The sequence below is a fragment of the Lingula anatina genome, chromosome 4 (assembly GCF_051362555.1).
Source record: "Lingula anatina isolate TDL-2025a chromosome 4, LinAna3.0, whole genome shotgun sequence".
In the NCBI taxonomy this organism is placed as follows: Eukaryota; Metazoa; Brachiopoda; class Lingulata; order Lingulida; family Lingulidae; genus Lingula; species Lingula anatina.
Genome location: NC_141770.1, coordinates 19932389 through 19955788, shown reverse-complemented (window position 1 = coordinate 19955788; position 23400 = coordinate 19932389). Strand labels below are relative to the sequence as shown.

The 23400-nt window shown below is 34.8% G+C and overlaps 2 protein-coding genes across 2 annotated transcripts; one reads left to right on the top strand and one right to left on the bottom strand.

Moving 5' to 3' along the window:
• Positions 1–64: 64 nt before the first annotated feature.
• Positions 65–19118, bottom strand: LOC106161153 (pre-mRNA-splicing factor ATP-dependent RNA helicase PRP16-like). The gene is made up of 26 exons (XM_087010183.1): positions 18481–19118; positions 18000–18151; positions 14258–14410; positions 13629–13833; positions 13192–13307; positions 12537–12754; positions 11990–12175; positions 11380–11538; positions 10718–10876; positions 10216–10296; positions 9546–9707; positions 8317–8463; positions 7778–7988; positions 7369–7431; positions 6679–6834; positions 5995–6095; positions 5591–5637; positions 5107–5269; positions 4748–4912; positions 4084–4232; positions 3764–3818; positions 3272–3406; positions 2393–2518; positions 1885–1980; positions 1259–1380; positions 65–961 (listed from the first exon to the last, which is right to left on the bottom strand). The coding sequence occupies exons 1-26, from the start codon at positions 18810–18812 to the stop codon at positions 880–882; spliced, it is 3741 nt and encodes a 1246-aa protein (XP_086866309.1). The 5' UTR covers positions 18813–19118; the 3' UTR covers positions 65–879.
• Positions 19119–19312: 194 nt separating this feature from the next.
• On the top strand, positions 19313–23346 carry LOC106161135 (uncharacterized). The gene is made up of 7 exons (XM_013537999.2): positions 19313–19505; positions 20156–20282; positions 20592–20664; positions 20932–21127; positions 21248–21421; positions 21779–21955; positions 22345–23346. The coding sequence occupies exons 1-7, from the start codon at positions 19329–19331 to the stop codon at positions 22456–22458; spliced, it is 1038 nt and encodes a 345-aa protein (XP_013393453.2). The 5' UTR covers positions 19313–19328; the 3' UTR covers positions 22459–23346.
• Positions 23347–23400: the final 54 nt, after the last annotated feature.

Below are 23400 nucleotides of genomic sequence, written 5' to 3'. Positions count from 1 at the left end.
TAAAAAATTTGATGTCCTTTGTCTGTATACGGCCGTATAAATTAAAATGAAAACCCCATGCAAATGAAGATTCATCATTTATATTTAATGCAAATACAAAATAATATGATCAAAATTTCAATTTGTACAAGTTATCTTCCCAGTTGCATTTAATCTAGTCTTTAAATCAGAAATGAATATTATCAGTGATGAGACTGCCATTTAGTGAAAAAGTTGGAAAATTTGGCATGAGGTCAAGGGGTCCGCCTGGGCCAATGATATTTTTAACTCCCAAAATGTAAAAAAATCTGCTGACAGTCAGAAAAATCTCATCCCTGCATTTTACAGCAACAAAGAGTCCCTTTTGGGCATCTACAATACCAGCAAACAATGTAATGAGCATGGTAAAACACATGCTCTTGAGAAGAACATTCAACTCATTATATGTACATATATACATTAATCAAGTGCATATTCATCATGTCCAATCAGTCTGTTTTATCTTAAGTTTTTCTATTTTAAGTGTAAAGATATACACTGCCTGCAAACAACTTGAAGTAGCCTTGAGTATCAAACCAAGTTCTTTTTACTGCACAGGACTTCTAAATCACTTGTCTGACTATGTCTTCTTTTTTTAACTGTCTAATAGGATTCTGTATCAAACAGGAGGCAGAAAGGCTTTTTTTTCCAAAGGTTCACCTCAGAACTCAAACCACCTGTTTTACACAACACGAGCAGAATTCCTAGTCATTTTGATTAAAAAAAAAAAAAACTTCTGACTAAATCCTTCCATCACAGTGACTTTATTGTTCCATTCTACTCCACCCTCATTTAAAAACATTTCATTTGGTGATGACTTTGAAGATATCTAAATCCACCCCAAGGTGCTGGTCCACAACCTCAAATTCCTATCTTGGACCTTGGTCTTCTGGGGGTAAATGGAGTACCTGGTTCTTTCCTTCCTGGGGTGACAATTTGGTTCCTAAAACAATAATTAAGAAACATGTCAACATGAAATTGTCATGGTCACAATAAAACATTTTAGTGTCATGTAAACTCAGAATTTACATTCCTTGTTACAGTTAAAGTTGTCCTTCATTTATATGAGTGGTCTTCTGTTGATACAACTTGAACTGAAGTAGACCTGAATTTTGGTCTCAAAATTAAACCTTGGTGAGAAGAGTCATTTCTGCTTTAAGTTAAACTCCTTCTCTCAGCCTCTTTATAGTGTTACATGAACAAGCCTGCTTATATGGAAATGAGAGTCGGAGAGTGTTACCTTTTGCTTGTATCAACCAAAGCCTTCTCTTGCTCCTCCTTTCTTAACTTAATCTGCTCCTCGGCTTTCTTCATCTCTTCCTCCATGGCAGTCATGTCTGCTGCTTCCTTCTGGCGGTTTTCCTGGGGGAAGAGCAAAAATACAGCATCCTCTGACAGGGTTTTGGTGAAAAGAAAAAGACTGAAGAATCTTGAAATAAATTGGAAGAAAATCTCTGTGCTCACTGATGTCTTGTGTCAATAAATTTTTTTCTTTGAAATCAGAGGTTGTGGAAACTCAATGAGATATAGGTTCAAAACTTGATTAAAAAAAGGGTAAATCTCAATTAAAATAATCAATTAAATGTTTGCAAATAAATAAATAAATATATATATATATATGTTATATTTATTGTAAAGTAAAATGTGGAGACAATAATGATTTTTGGGGAAACATAATATAAATGATATCAAAATCTATTATAATATCCTCATCACCAAATATTAATCTACTCCGCTTGAGAAAGAGAGAAAGAGAGAGAGAGAGACGAAAAGCAGAATTTAAACAGCACAGGTGCTTTACCCGTACTAAAATGATGTTAATGTTTTTTAGCCATTTACAACCCAGATATGTCATATTTTACTTACATTTCTTGTCTTAGATGATTCTTTGACACTATAAAACATTGGTCCCAGTTCAGCTAGCCAGTGTCCATCCACAGCAGTCACACACTGCATGTATTCCTAGAATAAGGGAATTAAGTTATGTGAAACTGTAATGTTCACATATTTTACAGTTCAACGTGGGCATAAAAACCTCAAATTACAAGTGCAGTAGACCCTAAATTACTTCTGCCACTTGCATTTCTTATCAAAATAATTAAACAGAAGTTAAAGAATAAATAAAAGTGACTAAACCTAAAATGTCATAATCAGTTTATGGAGCAATAAACATTGTCTTGCCTTGGACAGCATGATAAATTGATGGTATAAAAAATGTGACCTTAACTTGGACGTCATGATCAGTTCATGGTAGAAAAATGTGACCTTACTTCAGACCTCATGATCAATTCATGGTATAGAAATGTGACTACCTTTGATGTCATGATGACTTCATAATCCATGATCAGTTCATGGCACAAAAATGTGATCTTACCTTGGATGTCATGATCAGTTCATGGTAGACTATGTAGTCTGGAGTATAACCCATGCCAAACAGTGCACTGGTGGGGTGTAAGTGACAGGGCATCCCTGTCCTCATGTTGACATATTCACCAAGACCCTACAAGTGACAATACAAAGTTTAAACACATTTCTGAACATTACAAAATAATTAACATTCTATATTTGTGCTAATATTCATTGGTGAAGAATCATGTAAAACATTGAAGAATGTCAAACTAAGAAAATCACATCAAAATTCACATAAAATTACATCACTTTATTGTTTTATTTTTTATTAAAAAACTAAAAATTTGATACACAGTTTTTGGCTGTTCAACAACCACATGACAATACCAATGTTTTAACTCTGGCACTTTACCTTCATCCTTGCTGCCTGGTGGAAGTAGGATGAACAGATACACTTCCTGATGATATCCCACTCATTACAATATTAATATTTTAACTCTGGTACTATACCTTCATCCTTGCTGCCTGGTGGAAGTAGGATGAACAGATACACTTCCTGATGATATCCCACTCATTACAATATTAATATTTTAACTCTAGTACTATACCTTCATCCTTGCTGCCTGGTGGAAGTAGGATGAACAGATATACACTTCCTGATGATATCCCACTCATTACAATATTAATATTTTAACTCTGGTACTATACCTTCATCCTGGCTGCCTGGTGGAAGTAAGATGAACAGATACACTTCCTGATGATATCCCACTCATTACAATATTAATATTTTAACTCTAGTACTATACCTTCATCCTTGCTGCCTGGTGGAAGTAAGATGAACAGATACACTTCCTGATGATATCCCACTCATTACAATATTAATATTTTAACTCTGGCACTATACCTTCATCCTGGCTGCCTGGTGGAAGTAAGATGAACAGATACACTTCCTGATGATATCCCACTCCTGGCCACAGGACACAAAGTCCATCTTCTGCTGGTCCATTATCTCCTTCAGCTGTTGACGCACTTCACGAACCTAAAACATAGCAATTAAAACATAGATTTTCTTCTGTCAGTACTGTGCTTGTATTGTGCAATTTTCAGACCCCATAATTGGGGATGAGGTAAGATTATCTCTAGTTTTATCTTAAAGTTAATCTGTTTCTATATGCAACCATTGCGATGTTAAATAGGAATTGGCCTACAAGCAAATGATATTGCCACTTTAATTTTCAAATACTCACATCCCATATTTTTGATGAACCATTTAAATAATGTTTCATGTATCAGTTTACACACAATATTAACAGGTTTATCAGTACACATACACATGTTAGAAGATATTATATGGCTAAACCACAGATAAAAACCAGTCTTTCTGGTATCATCTTACCTTCCTCATTGCCTTGACATGGACAAAATGTTCTTGACACCAGCTGGAGGAATAGCTGAAATGTGAAACAAAGGAATGTGACTCTGCCATTCATGGAAACAACATAGAACTGCCTACATTTATCTAAGTATTTTATCATAAAATGTAACAAAAGCCTTTGAAAGTCTCCTCTATCCATTACTACAACAACCCTCCTGTTCTCTCTCTCTCTCTCTCTCTCTCTCTCTCTCTCTCTCTCTCTCATGCATGCATTTCCCTCTTCTCTCTCCCTTTTCATATCTCTTTGTCTCACTTTCTATACAACAGAACCAAATTCATACTTATTTCTCTTCCACTGTAGATAAACATTGAGAAAGGTCAAATGGTCACTCTCTGGAACCTGAAACTTTTCTCTGGCAGAATCCGAGTCTTCTTCCCTTCCTTTTGGTCTGAAGAAAATGGCCGGGACAGATAACATAGACACTATGATCTGAAAGAAGAAAACAGTTTACCTTTTAATAAATGATTCAGAAATTTAAGTAAATTTCTTATGTTAGAAATCAAAATTAAAAAAAAAAAAAGAATTATACTGTTTAAGGAAAACGATAAGTCCTATACCAGTCATATTCCTCTCTTCCAATTTTCTTATGATGCATTTTCAAGCTCTACAGCCTTCACGGTAACGTAAGTTCACACTAAACACAATTTGGCAAATTCTAAAAACAACACACCATTAAAATATTTTAATATATTTTTTTTGTTAATCATAATAGACAAATCTTACAGCTAAACAAATTCAAAACTCATGAAAAGTAAGCCAAGTTTGTTTCAAAAGTAAATTTTTGGAGCAAAGCAAAGGCCGAAAAATCTTTAAAAATGCCCATGTGCTTGTGCACACACACTGCAATAAATGAAGTAGATATCTCTAAATTATTACACACGCATACACACTGAAATAAATAAACTAGTAGAAATCTGTAAATTATACCATCTCTTTCTACACACCAGTATATCTGCACTGCAGCCCATATCACAGGAGACAATCAACATCTTGGACAGCGCAGGGTCCAGAGGGAACTCCACCATCTGTCTTCCCAGGGATGTCAGGGAACCTGTGTTGTCCAGAGCTCCCAGAACCCACAGCTGGTACATGGAGTTCAGGATGTTATCCTGCAAGGTGTTTCACAAAACAACTTAAGTCAGGTTCCTTGGCTAAGAACTTGCTGACATTTTCTTGCAGTTACTTTATATGTTGGTGTCTTAATTACCTGTGTGGTATTTAATGTGTCATGTTATATTATGTTTTAAGTTGCTGAAATTTTCTTGCAGTTACTTTATATGCTGGTTGGTGTCTTAAAAATTACCTGTGGAGGTGGATCCATGAAGTGGAACTGAAGGAGATTCTGCACCCCCAGGGACTTGAGGAGGAGCACCACGTTGGCCAGGTTGGTTCTCTGGATCTCTGGCACTGTAGTCACCAGCAGCTCGTCCTTGTACTGGCGCTCTGTGTACAGCCTGAAGCACTGGCTGAAAAATGTACCAAAAAAAAAATGTCCAACTTATACCTGGTGTGAATGTGTCTGTGTGGTTACAGTACAAGCAAGTGCTGTGTGATCAGGTAAGAACGCTACTTCATGTTGCAGCCAAAGCACATAGAATACATGGGTCACTGAGTTAATAAGAGTATTATAATCCTGTGAGAGCAACTTTGAATGAAAATATGAAATTTTATCTTTTTCTGGTCTCAGTAGGCAGCACTAATGTGTGTGTGTGTGTGTGTGTGTGTGTGTGTGAGAGAGAGAGAGAGAGAGAGAGAGAGAGAGAGAGAGAGAGAAATTCTTCTCCTACCCAGGGCCTGTTCTTCCTGCTCTCCCTGACCTCTGGTTGGCATTGGCCTAAAACATCAACAGACATTGTTATCCAGTGCTCACCCTGTGCATTGCTCACTTACAGAAAGAGTTCTTAAGCTTATTCCTTTAAATTGATCATTTGGTTTTAAGATAATTAGTAACACTAAGACTGGCATAAAAATTCATTTTCATCAAAGTTCATGTGCCACTGTTCTTTAAATAAATGATAAATCTATCTAGCAGTCCCTTAAAAATAAAAGCAACAAATAGTCTGTGCAATTTGTCACCTAACCTTAAAAGCAACAGCTACCTACTCTGAGATAAGGTAAAAAAAATAGCACAAATGCAACATTAAGTCTGAACAAGCTAACAGATTTCCAGTACCCTATAAAATCTTCTCACCTGACTAATGGGGAACACAGAGAGAGCGTCCATACCAATCTTAGGGTTGAACACCTTCAGCTTGCAGAAACCAGCATCTACCACAAACTGTATACCATCCACTGGAACACAATACAAGTCTCAGTTGAACTATTTAGTTGTAGTGTAAACAGGTGGAGCATCGTTACTGGTATAGTATTGTTGTTAAAATATTCCGTTTTGTGTTATGTGGTATATTTGTTTATTTTTTCTTTGTTTAGTATTCTCATTATCTCTGAATAAAAACAATGAAAATAAAAAAAGATAAAGTATCAATAATTGTATATTAAACAACTCCCTTTAATTCTTAACATAATCTGTTTTCCACAGCTGCATTTTCAGTTGAAACACTTGTGCATGCATGCATGCCAGTCATGTGTAAGAATGTTAACTTCTTCCTATTTTAAACCAACATCAGAACCATTTCTTCAACATAGAAACAGAAAATATATCATGACAGGGATTGTAAAAGAACCTAAACCACCAGGAAATATGCCAATTCTGTTCATTTTACTCCTGTAAAGTCTACTAAACATTTTGTATGGATTTTAGACTATAATAATAATAATAATAATAATAATAATAATAATAATAATAATAATAATTATTATTATTATTTCAACAAGTCTTAGTGATCTGTGATCATTTCCACTTGGTGTCTCTTACCTGTGAGGGAGGTCTCGGCTATATTGGTGGCCACCACAGCTTTCCTGATCCCATCTGGGGCCTTCTGGAAGATCTTGGCCTGGAGATCACTGGGCAGCTGGGAGTAGATGGGCAAGATGGCCAATGGGGGCGCCTCATCAAGCTCATCAAGACGCTCTACAATATGCATTTTACAAAGGTATTTTCTCATTACATGAGTTAACTTAGTTCACATTACATTGAGGATTTTTCACATTTCATGGAGGATATTTGAAATATAAGATATTTTGATATTTCTTAAAAGAGTCTTGATATTTTATGAAATATTTTCACATTTTTACAAGGATTTTTCCAAATTAAAGGAAGGATTTTTCTACATTTCAAGATGGAATTTTCACACTCTAAGAGGATTTTACATGTAACATAAAGGGAGGGGGAATTATTTGTTAAAATATTTCTCTCTCAAATCCCACAAACTGTCCTCAAATGTTCATAATGTTGAAATTTAAAACTGTCAATTTCTACACAAAATTTATATTTAATTAAGTTACTAATATGACTATAATAAAGTCCCAAGCGTTGGGATGAAAGCTCTCAGGTACGCTTTTAAATTGAACAGTTTAAACATCTCATCATTTTGAGTAACACAACCACACAGATCAACTTTCATAAAAATGTCCCCAAATGTCAAGGTGTAGTGGGTGTCCTTACCTGCCAGCAGTTCACATGTCACCTCAATGTCCTCCTGGCCTGGCATGAAGATCAATATGTCACCTGCAGGGGACAAAACAGAAAACTTAATGACCAATACTGTAGCATAGGATTATGCAGATGAAAAAATCACATCTAAAGTTTTAGTACTTAAGTATAGATTATTTAAAACTTGAAAGGGATATTCTGAGTTCATAGTCGGTTAATTTTTTTCTTTCATAATGCTGTTTTCTTTTTCACTAACAGCCATATTCATATGCACATTGACAAAAATTACTATAACATATTTGAAAGAGTAGCCTTAATCAGGACACAAATTTTCATACACTCAGAACTTAATAACTTCAGCCTAAGTAACATTCAGTTTAACTAACTTTTTCCCTTCATAGAAAAGCTTGTCCCGTCTTACCTGGGTTACCCATCAGGTGGACCTGCAAGGCCTGCTTGACCGCTGCGTCCACGTAGTCCTCCACTGTATTCTTGCTAAAGAAGATGTCCACAGGGAATGTCCTGCCAGGTATTATGTACACCGGGACGTTGCCGAAGAAGGTGGAGAATTTGGTGGCATCCATGGTGGCTGAGGTGACGATTAACTTGAGATCCTGTCGCCTAGCAACAACCTGGGATATATAAACAAAAACAAAAACAAAAAATAACCTGAGCAAAAAAATGATTCTGATTGAAAACCATCAGTGTAACAATGAGAAAGCTTTTAAGAAAACATTTTGTTTTTGTTATTCTCCAACAGTAAATTTATATTATAAACAAGATCCAGTATATCTCTACTGATATCATATCAAATGTTAAAATACCTTTTTTCTTACAAGATAGCATTCACAAAACGAATAGAATGTAAATATTCCACTATTTGAATCAATAGTTAAGAAAATGAATGAATTAATGTATAAAAGAATCAATAAATCAATAGTTAGATTACCCTCTGCTTACCTCCCTCAGTAAACCAAACAAGACATCAGTATTTAGCGACCGTTCGTGAGCTTCATCCATGATGATTGCACTGTAGTTATCTAGGTCAGACTCGCGTAGTGATTCTCTCAGCAGTATACCATCTGTCATGTACTTGATAATTGTTTTCTGTAAGCATTGTCAATAATAAGTTACCAATAAAATAAAATAAATAACATACAGTTAAACAGATGTATATTAGAATATCACTGACCTCATCATCATAGTATAAACAATTCACTTTCTACACAGAATCTGAAAGCTTTTATATCTGAGAGAGCTTTCATCAGGGGTGGATCCAGAGATATTTTCTGACAGTATTCCAAGCTATCTTTGTTGATCCATCCTTCATTTCTGACCATCTTCTGACAGAAAAAAATCAGATGTCCATCAATGCAACCCTAAAAAATTCTGACCATCTTCCAGAAGACCCAGAAGACAGCCTCTGTCTGCCCCTGCACTTTGAATAACCTAAAATTGCTTTGAATTCATGTAAATGATTTATTTGAGAAGATGACCTCCGTTTGCCCCTGTATATCCAACACCTCAGCCACTATATATGGGACATTTTCTGGTAAACAGTGATACTGAAAGATGGTGTTAACAAGCTCTGCCATCTTCTCAATAACAGTAATATGATCTCAAAAGGAGAGGTCATTTGTACCAAGCTGAAGAACTGCTACTTTGAGCTGAGAGGACTGAAGGAAGTAAAGACAGAAGAATCAAGATTTTGGTGTTGACACCTTTTCCATAACATTAACACAGCAGTAAGATGGATTAAAAGAGGGAAATACAGAAGGAGAGGGAGCAAAGACAAATCTAATCACCCAGGTATGACACCGTCCCAGACATACTGCTGAATGCTCAACACTAAAAGGGAAGTTTGCCCCACAAATTGAAATGAGTACACTATTCGTTTGGAAGTAAAATTATTAACTGTAGATTTTTCAGGCATAAGAATTATGTAAATATCATTACTCAACATTATTCAATGTTTATCACTAAATTACTGCATTTCTTTTATTAGAGGGACCTTTACTATATCGCAGCCGCCATCAGCCAAATTTTGAACGTCATATTGGAGTTTGTCCTTTCATTTAGTTGTTATGTCATATCATTTAAGTCGGTTTAGATCAAAGAGACATAAATGTTACTTTCAAACCAACAGACTTCACAAAAAAAAAAAGTATACATAATTTCCTGCTCCTTACCTCCGAGGTACAATCCTCAAATCGAATAGCATACCCCACTTCATCCCCGAGCTTACTCCCCATCTCTTCCGAGACTCGTTTGGCGACAGACATGGCCGCCACTCGACGAGGTTGTGTGCAGCCCACCATGCCAAACTTAGTGTATCCGTCTTCATGAAGATACTGCAACAAGAAGGGAATCATATACTAGTGTTTATGTCTAAAGTTACATTAAATAAACAAAATAAGATGTGTGTGTGCGTGCATGTGTGTGTGTGTGTGTGTACTGGGGAACTCAAATAAACAGGTAAATATACTTAGCAATTAAATGAAGTACCTCTCAGAAACTGATTGAAAATAGTTTAAAACTATTTATATCAATACTTTTTCAACAACTAACACATAAATCTTGAGTTGAACATCTAAGTCAGCAAAGTTGATGTTGACTTTTTGTCAAGGATACAAGAATAAATTCTAAACATAGAGGAAAACTCCTCTTTGCCAGTTCTGAACACTTCATACAAAATCTAGCACCTTTCTTTACTGCTTTTTTTTATTTCAAATTCCCATCCCTGTCCCACTCAATTCCCATCCTGTCCCACTCAATTCCCATCCTGTCCCACTCAATTCCCATCCTGTCCCACTCAATTCCCATCCTGTCCCACTCAATTCCCATCCCAGTCACACTCACCTGCGTCAGCTGTGTAGTTTTACCCGAGCCAGTCTCACCCACTATCACTACTATACTGTTATCCCTGATGATATTCAGCAGCTGAAAATTGAAATATTGATAAGGTAAGCTACAAGCTACAGCCTAGTCTTTTAAGTTTGGAGCAAGATTTTCTCCTGTGTTACGCTTTTCATTTTTTGTAGTTATTTGGTTTAAGAGAGCTAACCGAGGGAATGACTGATTTTTTACTTTCCATAGCAGTTACATTGGAGAATATAATACCTGGCTAAATTACCTATTCTTGCAAATGAAACATAACATTAGTAAAAATAATAAGGCTTGCTAAAATAGTTATTTCTAAAACTTTTAAATCTGTAAACATTTTGCAGTTTCTTAAACTACATCTACCACTAAAGTTTATTTATAAGAAACATTAATTAGTCACGTAATGTATGAAACAAAACTGATATATGAAATCATACAAAAATTGATACTCCAATAAGCAATCCAATGATTTATTTACCTCATTCCTAACAGCATATATAGGAAGGTACTGCCTTTGTTGTCGAATATTTTTCTTTTTAGCAAATTCACTAACTGCCTGGGAGGAATCTCCCATGTGGTCAGAAAATTTTTGATTCTTCTTCCAGTCCAAGTTCCCCTCTTCATCTATATCTTTATCCTAAAAAAAAAACTTGACAAAATCAATCACAAACCTAAAAAACATTTAAAGAATGCTTCAAATCTTAATGTTAAAGAATAAATCATTTTTAGTATTTCATGCTTTTTTTCAAACCATCAATCATGAGAGACTGCAACAAATAATTAACCTCTCATGTGAATATTTCGCAGGATCATTCTCCTTGCTCCCCTGTATTAAACACAATTCATACATACAATAATTAATAATTAACAAATCAAACTTTGTAACATAGTTCTAGTCTTTAACTGCATTCCCATAAACCCATCGTACTAGGTGGATCGATCTTACTCTGTGGGGATTCTTGCTAAACTGAGTTCCCTTGAGTAACTAGGGCATAACTGACTATCGTTAATTACCCCCTAGCAGCTTGAGTAGGTGTGGCAGACATTTCAGTTACTTGCACTAAAAGCAGTTTAGTGAGAATTCCCACAGAGTTAGATCAGTCCAGCTAGTATGACGGGTTTATGGGAACAGTCCTTTACCTCTTCCTCTTTCTTTTTGACCCCCATAATGTCCCCCATCCTGGTCCCTGCCAGCTCCCAGTGTTTTTGCTGAGCTTTCTTCTTCTCTTTCTCCTCTCTGTGGTGGCGGACAACATGGCAGCCTTTTCTGGCCACCTGGGCCATGTCTGATGTAGGGTCCTAAGATAAATAGAAAGAAAAATATAAAATTAACAGTTACATACAATATAAATAATGATAAATATGACAGAAAGTAGATGTATGAATTTATCAAATTTTAGGGAAATGAGGTCAATTAGTGATCAGTTCATCTGGTGATGTTCAGTTTGGATTTTTTCAGTTGAACTTAATATGGTCGTGAATCCTTTGCAAATGTTTTTAACTTTCATATGTTTTATGGTTACACACCTTGAATGTGCTTGAGATTTGGTTTAAAATAGAACGGTCTTAACGGTCTTAAGGCATGAGCTTGGTTTTCTTTTTTAGTTAAGACACAATCTCTTTGGAGCTTAGAGTAAAGCCTACAGTATCGTTAACCTGTGATTTTACACCTTTCCTAATTCAGATGAGACTGCAATCATGAGAAATGTGCATTTGAAAAGGGGGGAAGAGGGAAGGAGGGGTCTATTACCTTGATGGGTATCACAGGCTCTGGTTGCTTTGTGAACACCATTCTGCCATCCAGAAATGGGGGGACAATGTTGTGGACCAGGATGTGAACACGAGCTTCATTGTCCTCCTCGAAGTCTTCATCAAAATTCACTTTCTGGATAACTCCACTTCTCAGCATTCTGTTGGTTTCCCACATCTCTATGTCCTGGAGAACAAGGAAATAGAATTAAAAAATAAACAAACAAGTAGATCCTGGACATAAAATAATTCATATATAAAATCCAAATGAATTTGTTCAGTTGACTTTACATAACATTCAGAATACAAAGCCAAAAAAAAAAAAAAAACATTGTAAGTAAACAGTGATTTTGACAGATATAATGGTTATCATCAAACAACAAATTATAACCTTATCTTTACCAAAATGTATACATGTATACAGTATTCCGTAGGTATTAACTAATGTTTCAGTGCTGATAAAATACTGCTTAAAAAGCCCCTGACAAAAATATAAATTAAAATAGAAAAAAAAATTAAATAAAAAAAAAATAACTAAAGTTCCTGACCTTATTTATCTGCCTCTGTTTCTCAGACATCCTCTTGACCTTTTTCTTCTCAACTTCCTGTTCTTTTTTCTTGGTATACTCGGCTGACATGCCAGAGAATGGATTATGGGACTCATCATAACCTTCATCTTGCATGTACCACTCACGATCTAAACGCTTCTGCTCCTCCTCCATTTCCAAGCGTTCTTCATCAGTCAAGTCTTTCCTCCAGCCCTCCTCTTAGAATACAAATTAAAATATGTTAACAGTCATTCACAGTCTAATAACAATTATCTATCAAATTATTACACTGAAAAATAAATCTGGATTTACTTCATTCTGATGAAAGTTGGTCTGTGTAGTGGTGTTACTCATAATGATGAAATTTTTCAACTGTTCAATTTCTATGCACTACATTTACTTATTTTTGAATTAGTCTTGCAGGTCTGACTTATTCAATGTTTAAAGTTTTACACCTTATATTTACCTTAAAAGTATTTTTGGGGGAAAAAAATCTGAAAGCATTCAACTGCCCAATCTAATTTGTTTATCTTGAAACTGTCCTTGATGATGCAGAATACATTCATAGGATCATTTTGTTTTTTATTTCCACACTCAACATCACTTTAAAAACACAGCAACTGATTGTCTGCAAATAAAAACCCAATGATCTCACCATCTCTGTCATCTCTCTCCCTGGGTGTGTAACGAATCTTTTTCCTGTCATCCATCCAGTCATTGTACTTGTAAGAAGGCGTGGGAAGCGGGGTGTCATCAGTCTTCTTCCTAGACCTTGGACATTTTAACAGTCAGAATTAGGTTCACACAGTCATATTCACAAGACTTCAGTTATCTAACACCTGAAATAGTCCAGCTATCCTCAAAGGATGACCAATTCATTCATACTGAGATTAAAACTCAAGGCTTGACTAGGTTCTATTACAGCACTTTAGAAATCATTTGCAAATTTCTGCAACAAGAAATTTACTTCATTTCCCAAACATGAAAGAAAATATGATATGTGTAATACAAAATAAATATCCAAATGTGCATTACCGACACATAAAATAAGTCATGATAAATGTCTTTTGTGTATTTAAGTTTCCTACTTACTTTCTGTCATGTTTTCTCCCATCCCTGGACGATCTTTGACTTCTGTGACTCCTGTCACTTCTGTCACTCCTATCACTCCGGTCACTTCTGTCACTCCTGTCACGGTCACCTCTGCGTTCTGACCTATATGGTGTAGGGACATCCCACACAGACTTCTGAGGTGGAGTGATGTCATCATCATCCCAGCTTGATCCTGAGGGAGTATCTAAGAAATAAAAACACCCGTATGAGCTCATTCTAGCAAAGTACATGCTAGGTAAAAATGGTAAGCATATAATAATTTGGTCAAATAAAATGTTCTACAGTTAACTATTATGAACAAATTTCTAACCATTCTGCAGTATTTTATCTCTAAAACATTTTGCCACCCCTTTTCCTTCAACAGTAGTTGTAAAGATGACACACAATTGCTTTTCTGCCTTATTATAGAACTTAGAAGACCAAGAAGTAAAAAAAAAACTCTACAGATGCAAAAAGCATGTTATGTATATAGAAGAGAAGCCACTGGGACAGTTTCAATTACAATTTCCACTCAACAACCTAAATGCAAACATATCGAGGTAAATTAAGGATAGACTTATGACACATTTTAAATTTCTAATAAACATTAAATCTAACTGTAGAAATACCCTTAGGTTTGTATCTGGCTGGAGTAGGAGGTTCATCTCGACTTCTAGATGGCGTCTCTTCCCACTCTCTCTCGCTTCTCTGGCTCCTCTCACTCCTGTGGCCTCTTTCTGATCTCTCTTTATCGTACCTGCGATCATGGTCCCTCTTACGATCTTGAAAATAGAGAAAAAACCTTATATCAATATCTGATCATCAGTTTCCACTTGTTCTGATTGCTGCACAATGTCATCATTATAACAAGGCAGCAAAGCTGTCAAATGTACAGACAAAAACCAGAAAATAAAAACGCAGGAAAAAGGATACTGTCAATTTTGATGCACTAATGTATTATGCTTACTGTAACTGCATAGCCAACATCAAATTCTAATTCTGCATAACAGTGGATTAGGATGAAGGTAAAATGTGTAACAAGCATTAGACCGAATTCCCATACCTAGATCAATCTAACAGGATCAAACCAACTCCAAGGGGTTTCTCACTAAATTGCTTTCAGCTTAAGCAGCTTAGGATTCTGGCATGCCAGTTTCAGTAGGCGTGACAGACAGCTAAGCCACTTACATATATATATATATATACATATATATATATGTTTAAAAATACAGAAAATGTTACAAGTAACAGTACAGGGATCCTGGTGGATGGGAGTGATAAGTCACATCTTGAAAATGCCAGTTTGAAAAATTAAAAATTAAAGAAAAAATTACAAAAATATCCCACTAAAGCTGCCATTCAGTCTAGCTGCATAACCATGATATTATAGCTATTATTCTGATATCTGAACTTGTCATCAGACCATGTGACCTACATAGGTGGCTATGCTTATTTCTTAAGAGATTATAACAAAAAAAAAAACTTTTTTAGAAAAAAAAATTAATTATTTGCCAAAAATGAACAGTTATTATCCCTTTAACTGCAAAGTCAAGTTGCAAATATTGCACAACAGGTAGTATCAATAAAAGTGAACTGTTACATACCCTTGGGAGTTATAAGTCCCACACTTAAAATGCCAGTAGGTAAAAGATAAAAATTTCAAAAATATATACAACAGAATAACATGGTCAATAAGATTACAGTTTCAGGACCATAAGTGAGAGTTCAAATTCACATAATGAAAATCCCAATATGTTAAGTGAGAGTTCAAATTCACATAATGAAAATCCCAATATGTGAAAAATGATGACAGTGCATAAAATAATATTGTACAACACAATGTTTAAAGACATAAAAACCAACACAACTGCTAATGTGGAAAAACAAAATACACAGCGCTTCTGGTGGATGACAGTTGAAAGTGTCATCTTGAAGATGCTAGTGTTTGAAAAAAAATTAAAAGAAAATGTAAAATAAAACATAACAAAAAATACCAATAAAGCTGCTATTCAAACTTTTAATCTAGCTGTACAATTACTAACATGATATGAATAACCCTATTGAGTTTGAGAATAATAAGGCACTGTTATTCATCTTTAGCATTAATGTAAGCGTTACACAAAATTTTTCTTTTGTAAACTTATTTTCAATTTTAAATAACATTTACCTGCATAATAATCATCGATTCCTAATTATGTGACACAGTTAAGAGAGCTAAACCTATGGGACTTTACAATGAAATCTCAATGTGTGTTTATGTAATCTCATTTAAAAGCCACTTGAAAATTAATTAAGCAAATTACTTTATAACCCTGAATTGATTGCCTACTATCCATATACATTTATTGCACCAAATAGCACTCTACTGCATTGCTTTCAAAACAGAAAACAATTACAATGGTTTTCCAACACAAGCTGCACTTCAGTCTTTTCAGTAAGGTTGATTATCATAAGTAACATGGTTTTCCCTTAATCGCTATCCTGGCAGCAGTGTCCAAAACAGGGTTTTCTTCAACTTTTATGCAATATAACATAATACTTAACAGCAATAAACCATCAATTTTTTTATAAAAAAATAAAAGTATCATGGATATTCAGAAAATGTGATATGGAAAGGTCTCCAAGGACATGGAAGTTCAGAGTCACACTTTCAAAATGCCAAAATGTTAACAAGAGATAACTGTACTGAAATGATTTTCTTTCCATTTTCAACACCTTTTTTATATAAAACAATAATAAATTTACTGTCATTTTTAAATGATCAACTAGGAAAATTGTTGACATAGGAAAAATATCAATAGAACAATTTATAATGTCCAATTTGCTCCATTTGGAGATTCTGAACATAGTGAATGATTGAATGTGACGAACTGCAATGATGAGTTCCTTTCCATTTTTGATACTTTATTACACAATGTACGATAATAGGTTTACCGTCATTTTTATATAATCAACTAACAATATTGTTAAGAAGCAGAAAATGTTAAAACAACACTTTTACATATCTAATTAGTTCCGTAATGAGACTGTTAACATGCTTAAGAATTAAATCTGAAGAAAAACCACTTATATACAAAAAGGCTAATAACTTCATCAAAACTTAACTGATCAAGCTTATTTTCAAACTTGATCTGTATACTGGTCAGATTGATCACTCCTGTGAGTTGCAAGACAAAAGGCTGATTGGTTTTCCTTAAAATGCGTTATCAGTGTTGCATGTATGCTGAATAAAGGAAAAAAAACAGCATTACTTTTGTAAAAATAGTCCAATCACGCCAATTTTCTAACTTGACCTGCGTATTATGAATATTCACCAGTTCTGTAAATTTCAATCCAAAAGGAAAAACATTTTTACACTTATCATGTTATCGGTGTTATAAAAGTGCTGAAAAATTGAAAAAAAAAAACAAAAAAACAGGATAACTTCCATAAAAATTGCCCGACCATGCTGATTTTCAAACTTGTCCTGCGTATTATGAATATTCATTAGTTCTGTAAGTTTCAAGCCAAAAGAAAAAACAGTTTTCCACTTATTGTGTTATTGGTGCTGCATATATGCTGAAAAAAGTGAAAAAACAGCATAAATTCCCTAACAATGATCCAATCATGCTGATTTTCGAACTTGACCTGCGTATTATGAATATTCATCAGTTCTGTAAGTTTCAAGCCAAAAGGTAAAATGGTTTTCCACTTATCGTGTTATCGGTGCTGCATATATGCTGAAAAAAGTGAAAAAACAACATAAATTCCCTAAAAGTGACCCGATCATGCGGATTTTCGAACTTGACCGGCGTATTATGAATATTCATCAGTTCTGTAAGTTTCAAGCCAAAAGGTAAAATGGTTTTCCACTTATCGTGTTATCGGTGCTGCATATTTGCTGAAAAAAGTGAAAAAACAGCATAAATTCCCTTAAAGTGACCCGATCATGCTGATTTTCGAAATTGACCGGCGTATTATGAATATTCATCAGTTCTGTAAGTTTCAAGCCAAAACGAAAAACAGTTTTTCACTTATCGTGTTATCGGTAAAAGTGCACGGCGACGACGACAGCGACGACAGACGCAGATGATGGCTATATGTACAGACACATCTGTGTCTGTACATAAAAATACTTTGTGGTAGAATTTATCATTCAAATTACCCACATGGCCATGAATTGTATAAATGAAGAACTCCGTTAAAACTATACTGTGCATATAAAATTTAATCATAAAATTTATTATTAGGAAGTTCATAATAATATCTGTGTGGTAAGAGTGAATGACCACGTTACAGTACTTACAAAAATGATATCACCTTGCAGATAACAATGGTGAATTAAAATAGACTATATTTAAAATTTTGAAATAAAACAAATTGAAAAGTAACCTCTGTCTTTGTCTCTCCTTTTTTCTTTATCTTTGGATGAGGCGTACACTCCACGCTCCCTCTCCTTGTGTCTGTGTTGAATTTTTGACCTTACTTCTTCATTGACTCCTCCAGGATGAGATGGTGTCTCCATTCTGGCTGGGCGATAATGTCTGTAACCAAGTGCGAAGTATTATAGAAGTTATGCATTAGTATACTGGCTTGACATTGTGTTCAAGGTGACACAGTGCATCGATTGATAAAACTCATGTTACTGCACGGCATACATAAGAAAATATGACAAATGTTTGTAAACAAGACCTAGACTAATGTTTATATTGTTTTGCTAAAAGATCACAGATCTCTCTGTTTTCGTAATTATCTTTCATAATACTACTAGTACACATAGACGTGCTATTAAATAGTCAGGTTCTGAAAATAGTGTGTAAAAAATGAAATGCTTAAGAAACAAAATTTGATGTAAAAAAGGTTAGGGTCTAACCTGTCTTTGGGAGGCTTATGGCTCCCTCTACCAGCATCCTCCTCCTCTATGTCTTCATCATTATCTTCATCATTTTTATAAGATGTAACTTTAGAACGTTTGTAACCACCTTCCTCTTCTTCGTCTCTTGTTTTCCTCTTATCGGCAGCTAGTCTGTCAAGGCCGAGCAAAGATCCTTTGATGAGTGGTGGTTTAAATGAATGCTTTTCTCCAGAATCGGCAGAGGGACCTTTTTTCATGATTATCAGTCCACCTTGTTGGTTTAAGTCCGATCCTTCCAGCCGATGAACTGACCCATCTTCATCATCGTGATCGTATTTAATTTTCGGCATTTTGAATTATTTTTTTATCAAGAATGAAAACGAATAATGCCAGACACAAAAATGGCAATTTTACCTTCTTAACTGTGAGAAGTTTGTCGTTCAGATTCGGTCAAAACAACGAAGTTACAACCGAGGCGTACTTGGATTAAATTATGTCATTATGTTTATCTATAGAAAATGCAGAGATACTCCACGGGTTCATAAAATACCAAAAATACAAGCACTTCCAATGATCACAACTTCAGTCGGGATTTATTTACCTGTAAACGTTTCGAATGCGATTCTGAGTGGGGGCAGCCATTAAAATATAGCGTGCATTAGGTATGCAGTTTTGAATGCTTACAATTCCATAAACATGAGTATTTTGAATAATAACTAAAATTTGAAAACAATTATTACAAAAAAGTCATAATTTTTCGTATGATGGTCACACATGGCTTGTAAAGACAACTAACTGTAATGATGAAAAAATTCGAAACTATAACGTAATTATACAGCTCCGCAGTAAACAGTAGCAACCAAAACATGGCGGACACGCTGCTCTTACGAGCTTTAAAAGGCGAGCCAAAACTACTTAATTTAAGCAACAAAAAGCTCGACAAAGTTCCAAAAATTATTGGAAAACTATGTACTGTACTTCAGGTGCAATTGAAAAACAACAAACTGAAAGATCTTCCAAAGGAGTTTGGTAGTTTAGTGCAAGTAAGTAATGAATGTGCTTCTATCAACCAGCATTCAAAGCTTTACTGGATTCTGCTTTATCCTTCTTTTAAGAAGCCTTGAGACTTCAGTTTACTCTTCAGGTTTTAGTAAAGGTCTAAATGTGATGTCTGTGACGCCTTATTGCGGTAAGTGGCAAAATAAGGCCTTAAAGGGATTCAGGTAACTCTAAACACTTCTTGGTATCGGTTCAAGTCTCAAGTCAAGATCTTTTTTCCCCACTTAACTCCAACAGCCAATGGTTATTAAGGCCTTATACTCAGGAAATTTTTAAAAACACCACGAAAATCTAACCAACCTGGACCTTCACTCCACCTTGGCTCAACTGCTGTATATACACTTTTTAAATACATGTATATATATGCTGCCGTGAGTACACGGTTCAAGGTGAATCTTTCCTCCTGTGCTAAGACAAAGCCAGACTTAATGTCAGTCTTTCTGTTTTCTTCAGTAGGCATCTATTTTTTGTTTAATTTGTGATATTTAACAAAAGGCCCAATTGTCACTTTTCTAGATGCTGTGTTGCCTTCTTCATTGTGACAGCAGCTTTAACCTTGCCAACATTTTAATCAATTAAAACTATCAGTTATTTTTATTTTTGTGATAGTTACATGTTCTCTGTTTTGTTTCAGCTTGAAATATTAAATATTGGCAATAATGAACTGGACAGTTTACCTCAGGCTCTTCAGCATCTAATCAACCTGACTGTCCTGCATGCATTTAACAACAGGATAAAAGAGCTGTCACCAGTAGTAATAAGTGAGTACGAGTTTTTAGCATTTTAAAAAAATTCAGTGAGAAACATAATGGGAATCATTCTTGGGGTTTTCTGATTTTGAACATTTTCCATTTCTTCAAACATTCTGGATTTCTTTGTTCTTTGGTTTTTCTGTTTGCACAAAAATCCATGAATTACAGTGTTACCTGTTTGAATGCCATGTCAATTAATTTTGGCTTAATATAGTAATATGAAAAGAAAAAAAGTCAAGTAGCTATGTTTGAAATTGTTAAGAATTTGAATGAATTTCATAAAGCTGCATATTAATCCTTTTGTTTTTATGATTTCAGGCAATCTTAGACAGTTGGTGTTGTTAAATCTAAACAGCAATCAATTAACATTTTTGCCCACTGAAATTTGTAGGTACGTTTTTTTCCAACAGATTTTAACAAAAAGTAGTAAATATTTTAGTTGGTTTAAACTTTGAAAAAATAAATTGCCTCATCTTTAGGCATGTGATTTTTCAATGATTTGGAGTTTTATTCTACAAAAACCATTAACCAAAACAACACAGTTTAGTTTTTTAGACATTTAAACTCTTATATATGCCTCTTCTACCAAAATGTAAGATCTTTTTAATTACCAAGAACTGTGGAGAACGATTTTACTGACATGTCTGTTTCATTTCAGGCTAACCAGTTTGCAGAATTTAAGCCTAGACAACAACTTGCTTGAGGAGCTTCCATTTGAAATATGTGCCCTGACCAAACTAAAAGAGTTGCATTTGGCCAATAACAGGCTGACTAGTCTGCCATTAGAATTTGGATACTTGATCAACCTAGAGAAATTACACCTACAAAAGAACAGACTGAGAGAACTACCAGAGGTGGGTAATTGCTCATAAAATTCAAACAATAATAATAATTGATATGTTACCAAAAATTGTGGAAAAAAGTATTTTAAAGAAAGATAACACTTCATCTTAACTATTTTATTACTGTTTCAGAGTTTGGGGAAATGTTTCAAGTTGAGTACTCTAGATGTTGCGGCAAATGAACTCAGGATATTTCCGACAGAGTTGGCCAAGCTTCCCCTGAGAGAGTTGTACTGTGAAGCAAACCCTCTGCTCCAAAACCTACCTGTCCATTCTGTGCAGGAGGAAGAAGTACTTACACTTAAGGTGACATATGTGTGTTACGTGTGTGTGTGTGTGTGTGTGTGTGTGTGTGTGTGTGTGCATGCATAGGTGTGAATGTGGGTGTGTATGCATGCGTGCGTGTGTGTGTATGTGCATGTTTGTGCTGTGCTCGATTGTAGTGTCTGGTGTGTGCATGTGGATGTATTTGCTTAGTGTGCATGCCTTGGCATGTGTGCAAAAATAAACAAATAAATATAAGACAATTTAATTTATAAATAACTAAAGTAAATAAATGAATAGATGAATAAATAAATAAATGATGACAACAAGATACAGTATTATCATATATATGTATGAGCATGATGATATATATACCAATGTATTGTTGGATTATTTCAGGAAATGTGTGCCAGGCAAGTAATGCATGAGTTAAAGGACAGGTGGTCTTATACCAGGAAGTCTATAGAGCACTATCCAGAGCTGAAGGAGATGCTTTCCCAGTCCAGCAAGTGTGGAGTATGTGGCAATGCTTTCCTCAACACATGGCTGGAATGTGTCAAGTTTGTGGACAGCAAGGTTGGTATCTAATTAGAAGATATTCATACTACATGCCAACTTAGACTTGATGTAGAATGATGATGAGCTCATTTTTCACCCATTGCTAAGCTGGGCCTGGATTAATTATACACTTTAAAGAAAAAAAAAAAAGAATTCAGATATTGTGCATTGTTCTGGCAAACTGTAAAACCAGTCAGAATAGAATTCCAATACTTTTGATTGATGTTTATTATTCTGTCTCAGAAGAACAGAAGAAACAAATACTAAAACCTGTAATTGTATGTTAGGCACATGTTTATTATTTGAAAATAATGTCATAAACAAACTCGTAAACATAACATTTTATGAATTGAAAAAAAAAATGATTTAGGATTTGGACTTAAAAATGTATTTTTGATTAATTATAGGAGATTGGTATGGTGAAGACCCTAAGTGGCAGAATTCCAGTGAGGACTTTGCTTTGCTCTTACAAATGTTTCAATGAGCCTGGCCATGACTTATATGGTGTGGCTTTTCCATAGCTGCCCACTGCAGTGCCAGTTAAATAATATTGTCAGTAAACTTCAGAAAACTGGCTACAATGTATTTGGATATGTTCAAATTTTATACTGCCTAAATTTGTCCAGATTATACTAAAAAGAGCCAGCATTTTACCAGGCTTGTGTGAAGGAAGGTGACACATGGGATTTAAAAGAAAAAAAAAACTATTTGTTTATGTCTGGCAATGTGACCCATATGCCATTTCTAATACCCAGAACCGTCCAGAATATGAAGGGGTGCCATACAAAAATATACTGTACATACAAAAAGTAACTTTTATCTTATCTCAACTGGAAGGAGATAAGATGCAACACGTGTTGTCTGCTGATATTGTATGAAAATAATATTCAATGCAAGAGCAGGATATCTGTGGAAGCTGGCCTTCTACCCGCTTGTCATTTAAAGAAAATATCATTTGGTCTAATTGTGCAAAAACATTTTTAGCAGTTTCAGGTGACAGATGATACTTGGAGGAAAATCCAATGCATTTTCCCTACAATAATTTAAAATATTTATTCTCATAAAGTTGCAAGTAATGCTTATTTGTAAATGAAACAATGTATGTAAGATTCATTTTTATTTGCCGTCTGTCAGTCAATTTTTATCAATTTAAGATTAGTTCATTATTTACCTTTACCAATTAAGAGTGTAAGTACATTTGTTTTATCCTAATACAGCATCATCATTACATAGTATGTGTGTTTTGAGAGAATTTTCTCCATCAGTTTGTCAGTGTTATGTAATTATGATCAAGTGAAATAATTTTTTGCTGTTGAACAGCAGGTTACTGAATTGTCCAGGAACTATGTACTGTATAAACAACTTATTCTAAAAATAAACATGTCTTATCAATGTAGATATTTCAGTTGGTAATTGTCTTTTTTTATTTGATTTTATGTGGACTTTTTACTTGTTAGTCTCTG

Excerpts from the sequence above, each read along its gene's own strand:
- LOC106161153 (XM_087010183.1), bottom strand. The coding sequence starts at position 18,812 with ATGCCGAAAATTAAATACGATCACGATGATGAAGATGGGTCAGTTCAT. Across the intron at positions 14,411-17,999 it reads AAGGAGAGACAAAGACAGAG|ATCGTAAGAGGGACCATGAT; the intron begins GTTACTTTTCAA and ends TCTATTTTCAAG. Across the intron at positions 2,519-3,271 it reads ACCAGGCAGCCAGGATGAAG|GGTCTTGGTGAATATGTCAA; the intron begins GTATAGTGCCAG and ends TGTCACTTGTAG.
- LOC106161135 (XM_013537999.2), top strand. The coding sequence starts at position 19,329 with ATGGCGGACACGCTGCTCTTACGAGCTTTAAAAGGCGAGCCAAAACTA. Across the intron at positions 19,506-20,155 it reads AGTTTGGTAGTTTAGTGCAA|CTTGAAATATTAAATATTGG; the intron begins GTAAGTAATGAA and ends GTTTTGTTTCAG. Across the intron at positions 21,128-21,247 it reads GACTGAGAGAACTACCAGAG|AGTTTGGGGAAATGTTTCAA; the intron begins GTGGGTAATTGC and ends TTACTGTTTCAG.